General features: G+C 41.3%; 1 protein-coding gene across 3 annotated transcripts in view; it reads right to left on the reverse strand.

Moving 5' to 3' along the window:
* LOC120932486 (protocadherin gamma-B3-like) overlaps nt 1-7,401 on the reverse strand; it is an 89,283-nt gene extending 81,882 nt beyond the window's left edge. Inside the window, exon 1 of one of the 3 annotated variants that reach the window (XM_040344884.1) lies at nt 3,629-7,401. In XM_040344884.1, coding sequence (XP_040200818.1) covers nt 3,629-6,073 — 2,445 coding nt within the window. In that variant the 5' untranslated portion in view covers nt 6,074-7,401. Of the gene's footprint in view, nt 1-2,121; nt 3,567-3,628 lie in introns of those variants that run through there. The other 2 variants (XM_040344885.1, XM_040344886.1) reach the window with 2 other exon arrangements.
* Between the last annotated feature and the right edge of the window lie 5,630 nt (nt 7,402-13,031).

A 13,031-nucleotide genomic window follows, 5' to 3' on the forward strand; every position in this document is an offset into this window, starting at 1 on the left:
TGCTCTTCTCTCCTCGAAAATAGACGCCAACATTATTTCTGAATCTGTAGCTGGGCACTGCAAGTTAAACTGTTTACACTGTCTTAAAGGGGTTGTAAAGGTTCGTCTTTTATTCACTAAATAGGTTCCTTTAAGCTATTACATTGTTGTTTCACTTACCTTTTCCTTTAATTTCCCTTCTAAATTTTTTTTTCGTTGTCTGAATTTCTCACTTCCTTTTTCTCCTCAGTAAGCTTTCCACCATTATTCAAGCGGTGGAAAGTCATTTAGAATAGCTTACTAAACACCTTACTGAGGAGGAACAGGAAGTGAGAAATTCAGACAAAGAAAACAAAGAAAAAAAACATTTAGAAGGGAAATGGAAGGAAAAGGTAAGTGAACCAACAATACACTAGCTTAAAGTAACAACAAAACCTTATTGATCTTTATAGCTGCATGCTCTGTGGTGCAATTATTCTTTAGAATTTATAGCAGAAGCACTAAAGTTATGCAAAAGTCATTGTCTCAGCAACTCTGTTCCCCCTGCCTCTTATCAGAGCACGTGCTCTGTGTTTACATTAGATATTAGAAGGCTGGAGAGCTGCCAACTCACTGCTGGGAGTGGGAACGAAGCTACTGAGAGAAATACTTACAATGTGAATTTGAAGGATGAATTGCTCTACAGTTCCCACAGCTACAGTGGCCTGGGAGGGCCAATTCGTGACAGCAGAAGCTGATCTACGGGCACCGAGCACTGGATCTCTGCCGGCACCCAGCGATTGTCGGTAAAACACACAGAATGGAAGTTCCCACAAAGTGTCAAAAGTGTCAGTTGATGTCTGATTGTTTGCTGCAATATAAGATGCTGATCGCTGCCATCACTAGTATTTAAAAATAAAAATTCCAGTATATATACCATAGTTTGTAGATGCTATAATATTCATGTAAACCAATCAATATACGCTTATTGGTATTTTTTTTTTTTACCAAAAACATGTAGCAGAATACATAACGGCCTAAATTTATGAAGGAATTCGATTTTAGGCTTTTTTTTTTTTTTGGAAATGTTTTATGACAGAAAGTTACATTTTTTTTTTAAATGGTCAGTGTTTTTTTGTTTATAGAACAGTGGTGATCAAATACCACCACAAGAAAGCTGTATTTGTGGGGAAAAAAATTACAAATGTTATTTGAGTACAGCATTGCATGACCACGCAATTGTCAGTTAAAGCAACGCAGTACGGTGTCGCAAAAAAATGGCCTGGTCATGAAGGATGGAAAATCTTTTGGAGGTCAAGTGGTTAATGGTGATCATATAAGAAAAATAAATAAAGGCATTCTTTCTCCAACTGACTCTTGCATTACAACTTGCACAATCATTGCCCTTTAAACATTCCAGGCATTGTCTACTTATCACATTGGAATTTGTTTTGTTTTTCTACAAATACCGCAGGAAAAAAGCTAGGTTAACCTTTACTTCATCTTGCAACCAGCTATTTTAATATGAAGAACATAATTTGAGAATATTGAATCTTGTTGCTACTGAAAGGCTCTGACCACACAAACTACTACTTGCTAAAATATTGTGTGTATGTGTAGGGTACAGCAATTGACAGTAATTTTTCAATAATTTCTCCCAAGGCCCATAACTGCTTTAAAATGTAAACACACACTTAAATTATACAACACATTTGTGATAAATATAGTAGGGCAGCCATTTTGTGAGCATAATATCAGTGAGAATGTAGCTTAACAATTTACTGGGTGCATCTTGTCACGTCACTGATACATTAAACTTTCATCTTCTAGAAACATCTTTACCTAAATACTGGTTTCTAGTGAGAACATTTTAACAAAACCTAGCTTTACAACAGACCACAAAGTGGCTGCCCTGACCAAAACAGTACACTGCTTTTATTTACTATAACCTGTTTAAACCATAAATATGAAATATAAAAGTATGTTTTTTTTTGAAAGGCGTAAAACAAGATGAGAAAAAGAATGTTTCACACACTCATTGACACAAATAAAATATGAAAAATGCTTTATTACGAATGTAATATGTTTGCAAGAAATGAAATGTATTTTTGCATGACCAAAAAATGTCAAAATAAGAATTTCATGAGTCATGACAGTTCTTACCCCATCGTATGGTCTTCAAAAGATGCTTGCATGTTAGTCAGGACTCACTAAAAACTTTACAAACAAGTCTCCATCGGTATAAATGGATATAAACGTGTCTGCTAACGCAGACTAAATCTTATGTCAGTGTATTTCAGAGCATCTCCTTGATTACACTGTAATTATGACGTTTTTTTTTTTTTTTGCTGGTGTGTACTCCCCAAAAGTCTCTGTTTTGTCCAATACAGTACCAACTTTAAGGCAATTTATGAAAGTGCGGCAAGTTTATTAAAAGATGATACATCAGTCAGTTGATTAGTCAGGATCCAAAAACCTGACAATGTTTGATGGACCTTCATCTGTTTTAGAAGCAAAGGATTTCTCAAGTAATATATTCCAGATATTCCAATGTGAAAAGGCTAGGTCTAGATCACATCTTGGGAAGTATTATTGTCCATAAGAATCAGTTTTTGCAGTTGGACTCATATAAATATATCCCTAAGGGTAGCTGAAATTTACCACATGGGGACTTCCTTGGGCTGATCGCTCATAAACCTATAGTAGGGGTATCTACCATAGGCATCTATATTGTTTATCAATTACTTGCCTAGTACTAAATATCTGGGAGCATGGTGTGCAGGATTACAAAGTAAAACAATTACTTATTTTAGGAAAATAATGTAAAAGGGAAAAAAAAATTATGTATGTTTTAAATATTTAGACCTAATAGGGTAATATCAGCACTGACCGAGGCACTTTTACACTTAAGTGATTATTCAAAAATTTTGGCTTAAAAATGCTTGGAATATCATCTGATGTATAGACACAAAAATATGTAAACTGTTGAATATCCTTTCTGATATCCATAACTACTTTATTATTATTGGGATGTCTGCAGCTTCATTATAATAGTTCTATATAATCTACTATGAAATACTCAAACATTCTTTTATGGTAGTATACCTAAAGATAATCTCCATCAAACAATATTGGTTGGAAAGTAAGGAAAAAATCTGAATATGATATTTACCTCAGTAGCAGTGGTACTGGCATCCCTGCCATTAAAAAGCTGAACTTGATAAAGACTGAGGAGTAAATTCAGACAATTTTTTATTGCCTTGACCTCTAACCAAATTTGTTATGAGGAGCGGTCCTAGCTGCAGAAAGAAATAGTTCAATAATGACATTCTTAGGTCTTGTTGCTGCTTAGGTTGGACATATTCTACTTATCCCGTCCTTTAATAAATAGTTAAGCATATAAGTTTTAGGTGTATTTTTGTAGTGTATTGCTGTCAAGACCACCTTCTTCTACTCTAAAGGATTTACCTCCCCTATGAAAGTAAATGTAAAATTTTTTTTTTTTTTTATAAAGTGGACAGTATGGCGTAATGACCCGTGATGAAAAAAATGTGCTGTAAATATGCTCACCACACTGCTCACAGATGCCATGAAAGATGAAATTGAAAATTTAATGACATTCATCTTGTTTGACTTTGGTTTCAAGTAATGGCAAATTTTGGGAGCTCACCTCATTGGAAGCAATGGAGAAGTTAGGATCTGGAACCAGTATCCCCGGGGAAGAGGAGCTAGCTGTGACATGAGGTGGCCTCATAAACATAAACTCACTAATATCTGAGACTGGGGAGAAACATGTTCTGACCCTTCGGTTAGATGGGATATTTCCAGCACAATCCACTCGGACACCTATTATAGTGTTACAAAGGCTTGGGTGAAGCTGAAACGTTCCATGTAGCTTAGATCCTGCCACAACTGCTTTCTTTTGACTTTGTCGGCAACAAAGAGGGAAATTCTTGTTTTCGCACTTGTGAATTTTAATTCCAAGGGCTGCCAAACCAATTAATGAGATGACAGAAATGACAATTAAACACACAATTAAGTACAAAGTAAGACTAGAGATATTCCTTTTTTTAGAATGGTCCTTTACACCCTGTGACACCTCTAGGTCTTTGTCTTCTAGGGTCATCATTACTGTAACTGAAGTGGATAAACAGGGTTCTCCAGAATCTTTTACCAACAAAAGCAGCTCATGTAGAGTTGGATCAACATCTTGAATAGCACGTTTAGTCTTTATTTCACCAGTTCTCATTACAATACTGAAGAGAGTGGGATCCGTTGCTTCAAGTAAGTTATAGGAAAGCCAAGCATTTCGACCTGAGTCGTGGTCTACAGCAGATATTTTGCTTACCATAACATTTGGTCCAGTGGAACGTGGGATTTTACACTGGGCAACTGAATTAGCTCCAACTACAGGAAAGACAACCACTGGAGAATTATCATTTTGATCAAGAACAAAAACATGCACAACAGTCTTATTTTTAAGAGGTGGGGAGCCAGCATCAGAAACTTCTATTTGGAATTGGAAGTAGTTAATCCTTTCATAATCCAGAGGAAATTTTAGGTAGACCTGTCCATTTTCAGAGTTGATGTATATATGAGATGTGCTACCGTAGTCATCTTTAGGATTTTGTAAGATGGAATAAGAAAGACGTGAATTTTGATCCAAATCTGGGTCCGTAGCTGAAACAGTACAAAGTAACTCACCGGCTTTATTATTCTCCTCCACGAAAACCTCATAAACTGGTTCAACAAACCGGGGAGTGTTGTCATTCACATCAGAAACTACAACTGATATAACTTTTACTGTGGAAAGCGGGGGATTACCCATATCTTTTGCAGTTATTGTTATATGGTATTCAGAAACACTTTCACGGTCCAAATGATCACTTGTTATTAAGGAAAACTGGTGCTCAAAATCTTCCCTTACGGTGAATGGAAGGTTTTTGTCTACTTGGCATTGCACCCTTCCATTATCACCATGATCTTTGTCTTTTATAGTTATAACAGCAACTACTGTCCCAGGTGGTGAGTCTTCTGGCACTGAGCTAGAAAATGCACTTATAGTCATCTCAGGAGTATTATCATTTACATCAATAATATGGACAATTACACTGCAATGTTCTTCCATGATAGGACTTCCCTTATCTCTAGCTTCAATGTCAATCTCATAAACTGAAATCTCTTCAAAATCCAAATTTCCAAGTACCCTAATTTCACCTATTTCTGAATTCAGCTGAAAAATATTGCTTAAGGCATCAGAATTGTGACTGCTAAAAAAGTACTCAATCTCTCCATTAGGCCCTTCATCTAGGTCTGTTGCATTAAGTTTAATGACTAAAGAGTTTTTGGGGGCGTTTTCTTTCAATTGGACATTATAAGAAGGCTGATCGAATGCTGGGTGATTATCATTGGCATCCAGGACTATGATTGTGATCTGCATGGTGCTTGACCTACATGGAACCCCACCATCTTCTGCTTTCAGTACTAGGTGGTGGACAGCTGTCTGTTCTCTATCTAGAGCCTTTTCTAGAACTAACTCTGGAAATTTATTACCATCAGCACGCTTTTTTACAATCAAAGCAAAATTTTCACTGGGGCTGAGATGGTATTCCTGCAAAGCATTAGAGCCTATATCTGGGTCTTGTGCATTTGGAATAAGAAACCTAGCACCAGTGGATGCCAACTCATTTATTTTTAAAGTCAGCTCTTCACTCTGGAATCGAGGGGAATTATCATTAATGTCTAATATTTCCACCTCAATCCTGTATACTTCTACTGGATTCTCTATAGCAAATTTCAAATTTAATATACATGAAACACTCTGTCCACAAAGCAGCTCTCTATCTATTCTGTCATTCACCAATATGGCTCCATTGTTTACATTTACAGAGAAATATTGGGAATCAGAATCGGAAAGTACCTGGAGATTAGCAGCTACTAGTTTGGCCACATCTGTTCCAAGATCCTTAGCGATATTCCCAACAATTTCTCCCCTGTTCAGCTCCTCATTGATAGAGTACCGGAACTGTGCATATGTAAGGTTTACAAGCAGCCACAAAGGAAAAAGATGCAGTATTCCTACTTGCAAAACACGGTAACCTGCTGGATGAATCATTGCAAAAAATGCCTGGTATGTCCCTTTTTCCCCCTTCAGCACATCTTGATCACCGAGCTGTTAATCCTTATGGAAAAAAAGAACGATGCAATCGACGTTGTTTTGTCATTTCTTTTTCCATCAGGCAGAGAGACTACGGTAAAATCTAGCTGGCAACAGAAAGGAAACGAAGGAGGAGCGAGTACATAGCAGCCATTGAATTGTATGCAGCACTGCATTGGCTCACGTTATGTTTTAGTGTATCCAATCATCAGCCAGAAAAATATGTTCCCTGTATTAAAATAAGTTACCAACATTTAAGAGAAGCAAATTCAAATTTAACGCTACCTGTTCTCAATGTGTCGCTGAATAAACAGATTTCAAAAATGTAACATTCATATTGGAATATTCCATTCTGTAACTCTTTACTTGCCAACACATGCAACACTTCTCTGAATTCCTAGGAGCTTATTGAACAGCTAGTATTGATCTAAGCCAATCTGGGATCCATATCAAATAGAGCACCTCCAATAAAACAGTCTATAACTATATTCTATGGACAAAGGAACAGCAGCTTCAGCCAAACAGTGACAAATGACGAGTATCTGAAATGGAATGTGGGTTTTCATCATTTACAATGTGTTTTGGAAACAGAAGAAAACATTACTCCCACAACACAATCTGCTGTTCTCGCATAGAGAGCTAATTAATATACCATTGTAATAAATTAGCAAGTGTCAGCCTAACAGATTTTATTTTAAATCTTGAAACTCAGTTCCTCATTCACTTACATGAGTGTGACACCAAGAATATACAAGACACAAACAATGCATTACAACAGCAATAGCATAGTATATTGTTCATTTGGAATAATTTAAGCACTATTAGCAGCTGTTTAATGCATGCTTCTTCTTTAAAAAAAAATGTGTAATAGTTGTTGGACCTAAAATTTCTATGTAGGGTTCAGTAACAATCCTATGGATGTGTTTGTTGCTTGCAGTGATTAAAGTTTCTACAAAACAGCAACAAAAAGACTAATTTTGCAGAATAATTCTTAGGCTTCAGTCATTTACTTGGTACCTAAGCAAACAATCATACTTGCCATTTTAGTTCATATCCTTTATAATATAGTCCGCAAATAATCCAGAGAATGCAAGCAACAAACACAAGCAGGTTGAGGAGTAAAATCCTGTGATTGTATGGATAGCAGACGAAATCCGTTACTGGTCTTCTCAAACAGAAATTGTGATTCTCGCCCCTGGAGTAGCTATTCTTTAGCCGTGTAAATGACAAGAAAAGAAGAGGAGGGGAGTGATCAAGCCATTCACTGCTAGAGGGGGGAAGGAAACAAAGATAGAATTGGACACAATACCCTCCACATGTCAGTTTAACATGGTCTTGTTAGACAACATCTCAATAAGTCTTGTTAGACAACATTTCAATAAGTTCTTCATAATAAGTATGTTAAGCGACTGTTTCGAAATAGTTGCTAATAGGAGAAAAAAAATACAATAAAAATGAAAGCTTGCTTAGATTAACTAAGAATTAATATCTAAGGAGCATTATTCTTATGGCACCAGAAAGGAGACAAGGAGAATCTGGGAGATGCATAATTCCACAAATACATCTTGACAAATGTATGTATACACACACACACACACACACACAGGGGTGGGATTATAAAAAAAGGAAGCAGAAACATGAAACAAAAGTGGTGCTGTTGTCATAGCAACCAATTTGGCACTTAGGGTAATTTTCATAGATGTTAAATGACGTAAGAATGGTTGTTATACTCTACAGCTTTACTCTTGCTTAATTTTCACTGTTTTTGATGAATGACAAGAATAGCCAGATACTACTGTTGACAGGTACTTGATGTGTTGCATTAATTGCCTAAGAATATTTAATTTTTTTCCTCAAATTATTTTATTTTTGTATACTTTTCATGAAGAAATCCAGCAACAAGCTGACATGCAGATAGGTTTGTGGGTCACAGTTAATGCAGCTGTGGCTCGAGAAGGCTGTTCCGTATAAGGCCTCATGCACACTTAGCACTTGCATAGCTCCTCTGAATGCCTTTTCTCCTGGCAGGTGAAAAGCTGCTTAAAAAATGCGGAAAAAGCTACGTATTACACGTGTTTATGCAAGTTTGCGCTTATGCACAATAATGCATTTTATTACCCAAAATACTAATTTATTCGGACAATTAGATAGCATTAACATACAAACACACAATTGTGTCTAAATGTGTCTAGCGGTTATGCATGTATATGTGTGTGTTCCACGTTTTTTTCTGGCCAAACGCTCCTCTCCTGAACTCACTGGTGATGGGTTTTATTTCTACTTGTATACATATATACAAATATACAAATATCCTCTTCTAATATACCTGTAAATGCCTATGTGTGCATGGACACATAGGCTAACATAGAGCTGCATTAACAACCCCCAAAAAAAAAAAAACTCCTAAGGCCTATGAAAGCGCTGTACTTAAAAGCGGAGTTCCACCCAAAAGTGGAACTTCCACTTTAAGCACTTTGGCATGTAATTTTTTTGGGGGGGGAGTGGGTACCTACTTTTGACAGGTACTTCCTGTCCCACTTCCTGCTTCAGTCGACTGACCACCTAAGCGACTCCTCCTCTCCTCCTCCCTCTCTGCAATCTTCTGGGACATGTTACAGGTCCCAGAAGATTGCCTGGCCTCTAACAGTGCGCAGCACGACTCGCAAATGCGCAGTGCGTGCCAGGCTGTGAAGCCGCAAGCTGTCACAGTCTGGTGCCCACAGTTGCGCAGTGGAGAGGATGGGCAAAGGAGCGAGGCTTTGGGTGCCCGCACCTCTGGTGCGCGGGACAGGTGAGTTTCTGTTTATTTAAAGTCAGCAGCTACACTTTTTGTGTACTCAGCACTCAGCACTCAGCACTCAGCACTCAGGCTTTCTCACTCGGGGGGGGGGGGGGGGGGGGGGCATGGAAGGCAGTTTTCAGGTGATTTACAGGTGCTATTTCTAGCACTAAAATGCCTGAAAACTGTCTCAGTGTGAAATGGATTTTATACTTGGAATAAAGGGTGGGCAGACAGGTAGGCAGAAAAGACTGGAACTGCAGCCATGCTTTATTCATACCTTTATAATCTGTGGGCCTTGGTTGTCAGTTTGTGTATCAGCAGCGTTGACAGTGCTTCCATTATGAATAGAGTTGAGCGGACACCAGGATGTTCGGATTCGGACCCGCACCCGGACCTTGAAAAAAAAGTTCGGGTTCGGGACCGAACCCGAACCCGGACTTTGACCCGAACCCGAACCCCATTGAAGTCAATGGGGACCCGGACTTTTGACTACAAAAATGTCTCTAAAAAACTAAGGGAAAGGGCTGGAGGGCTGCAAATGGCAGCAAAATGTCGGGAAGAGCATGGCAAGTACTCTGAAAATAAATGTGGATAGGGAAATAACTTAAAATAACATAAAAAAATAAAAATAAAAAATATAATGATTTTGACCTTGGAGGACAAGGTCCATACAGTTTTGTTCAAAATTATTCAACCCCCCAATGCTGTAAAGGGTTTTAGGGAATTTAGGGCCAAATTCTCAAAAACATGTGTAAATTTAGGATTATCTAACTTATGTCATTTAAGTTACGGCGCCCTAAGTTGGTGTCGTAAGTACCGTATTCTCAGTGCATTTGCGCACAAAATTGCGCCATCCTTAACTTAAGTTTCAATGCGTAAGGCGTGGTTATGGCAAGTGGGAATGAAGTGGGCGTGCTTCATTGTAATGAGCCGTGACCCCATGCAAATGAAGTGCCGGCCGTACTGCGCATGCGCGCACGAATCTGGACCTCACTGCGCATGTGCAGAACTTTGGTCAGCGCAATCAGTGAGATAGGTAAAAGGCCAAGCGTACTTAGTTTGAAGATCGCCCTGTGTCTAAATAGCCCCAGTCAAACAGACTTCAATTGCAAAAGTATTTCCCTGTGTTCCCTTCCTAAAGCAAGTTGCTTCTGCTTTGAACGTTTGTCAGTGTTTGTTGGTAAGATTTTTTTGTGAGAAAAGTGTTTGTGGAGTTGGAGGGTATAGTTGGTGTTTGTTTTTGATAAGTGTTTGTTTTTTGGTGTGTGATTGTTTTTTGTTTTCCTTTTTTGCCTGTTTGTTTTTGATAAGTGTTTGTTTTTTGTTTTCCTTTTTTGCCTGATTGTTTTTGATAAGTGTTTGTTTTTTGTTTTCCTTTTTTGCCTGATTGTTTTTGATAAGTGTTTGTTTTTTGTTTTCCTTTTTTGCCTGATTGTTTTTGATAAGTGTTTGTTTTTTGGGTGAGTTCCCTGTTGCTGGGTGTTGTCTGTCATGGCTCCCAAGCGCAGGAAGCTTAATTTTACCCTGGCAGAGAAGCATATACTTGCTCAGGGCGTCATTAAATTTGGGCGATTTCTCCATGGCCCTGAGAGCCACAACACCACCCCGGCCAGGAGGAAGGAGATCCTTCAAAAGATCACCGATCGGATCAATGCGGGGGGGGGGGGGGGGGAGACCAGGACCATCGCTGGAGTTCAAAAAAAAATTAATGACTTGAGGAGCGTGTCCCGGAACAAGCTGGCAACGCTGCATGCCCATACCAGGGGCACTGGAGGAGGGGGACCCTGCCCAGTCAGGATGAGTGAGGAGGAATGGGCAGTTGCCCAGTGTTTCCACCCACAGCAGGTGGTGGGCCTGCCTGGCTTTGACAATGATCCTCTTATGAGGACAGGTAATTTTTTGGAATTTCTATCTGGTGATTAGCATGTGTGGGTGGGGGAAGGGAAGATGTGCCAAGTGTGTGGATCCAACAACCTGTGATTGTTTTGTGTCCTCCCCAGATGGCCAGGAGGTTGCAGCCCCATCAGCCCAGGAGGTGGCAGCCCCATCAGCCCAGGAGGTGGCAGCCCCATCAGCCCAGGAGGTGGCAGCCCAATCAGCCCAGGAGGTGGCAGCCCAATCAGCCCAGGAGGTTGCTGGCCCATCAGGGCAGGAGGTGGCAGCCCAATCAGGTCAGGAGGTTGCTGGCCCATCAGGGCAGGAGGTTGCTGGCCCATCAGGGCAGGCTGCTGCACCACCCCCAAGACAGGCTCATGCAGAGTCCCAAGAAGGGCAGGATTCGCCATGGGAGGGGAGTGCCCACAACTCCCCTAATTTGGATGTTGAGTGGGAGGAGGATGAGGGGGAGGAAGATGACAATATTCTGATTGGGCAGGAAATAATGATGGGCCAAGATATGACCTTTGAATTATCCCCTGAGGGAACCCCACAGGCGCCCAGCAGTCAGGCCACCATCATGGGTCGCCCCTTCCAACCCTCCTCCAACATGCAGCAGCACCCATGGCTCACTCCAACTCCTCCTCCAAGGCCACAAGCCTCAGGGGCAAGTAGGAGGCCGACCCCGGAAAACAGGGGGGGGTTGGTGCGTCTGCCGGTCAGTCTGTTGAGGGACAATGTCCGGCAGACCCGCAGTCTGTCTGCAATACAAAAAACAATGACCAAGGTGGAGCGCAGCCTGGGTGCAATGAGGGAGTCACTGGGTGACGTGGCCACCAACTCCGTGGGGGTCATCACCTGTTTGTGGGACCTGAGGAACGCCACAACAGGTGTGGCCCAGGAGGTGACTGCCCTCACCCAGGCTGTGCAGGCCAATACCCGGGCTGTGCAGGCCAATACGGCTGACATTACTTCCTGTCTGACAAGGATAGCCGTTGCCTTGGAGGGAAGGCCAGCAGGAGGACAGACACCAGGGGAGGCTGCTTCTTCCCCTGCACAGACCCCCCCTGAAAATACTCCCTCCCCTGCACAGTCCCCCCCCTGAAAATACTCCCTCCCCTGCACAGTCCCCCCCTGAAAATACTCCCTCCCCTGCACAGACCCCCCCCCCCCGTGAAGATCCCCCAGTCGGCCGTGGCCGTCCCCGTGCCCGTGCCCGTGCCCGTGGCCGTGGGCAGCCCAGAAGGAGCACTCTGCAACATCCTTAATTTGCAGGGGTACTTTTGATTTTTTTTTTTTTTTTTTTGCTACTGTACTTATGATTTGGTTTATGTGTGTGAATGATGTGTGAATGTGGGGGGGGGGTGGCATTCCTGAAATCATAAGGGTGTCACCCTCAGTTTTGGTGGAGTATGGATCCCCAGGACCAGGGAGAAGTCATCCTAGGTTCCTGAATGGTGTATGAATGCACAGTGACATAATTGGAGCCGTGGCGGGGCGTTACTGCTCCCAAGTACCAAAGGGGGGGGGGTACTTGGATCTAATCCAATTCGATGTGCATGTGATGTGTCTGTGCTAGGGACCACAGTGACGTGCATTCATGCATTCTCATTGTGAGATAATTAATGTGCGTTTTGTAACAAAAAAAAAACATTCTCATTGGCATATAAGTAATGTGCATTTAATTTGCAAAGAAAATATTTAAAGGTCACATAATCTCTGTGATTTGTTCTGGGCAAAGCAAAAACAAAAAGATAATTAGGATCCATTTACTGGGCAAAGATGCCTTCAGACAGTTGTCTCCTTATTGCCTGGCCCTCAGCAGACCGGGTAGAGGGGTTTGGGGGGGGGATTGCCTGGGTGGGGGGTTAGGTCAGGACATATCTCCACATGCAGGCCCCTTCTCAAAGCAAAATTGTGCAGGATGCAACATGCCCCAATAATTTGGCAGACAAAGTCTGGGGAATACAATAGTGTACCCCCAGTCTTGTCAAGGCATCTAAATCTGGACTTGAGAAGGCCAAAAGTCCGCTCTACTATTGCCCGGGTCTGGATGTGCACCTCATTGAATTTCCGTTCTCCGGGTGTTTGGGGGTTCCTAAAGGGGGTCATCAGGTGGGGTCCCAACGCATATCCTGAGTCACCTGTAAGGGAAAAGACAGGAGGATATTAGTCATGCATGTGCCCCTTGTGATGTCTGCATCATGGGGGGGGGGGCATACCTGACACCAATGTCACTCACCAATCAGCCAGCTGTCT

This window comes from Rana temporaria, chromosome 3, assembly GCF_905171775.1.
Source record: "Rana temporaria chromosome 3, aRanTem1.1, whole genome shotgun sequence".
Classification (NCBI taxonomy): Eukaryota; Metazoa; Chordata; class Amphibia; order Anura; family Ranidae; genus Rana; species Rana temporaria.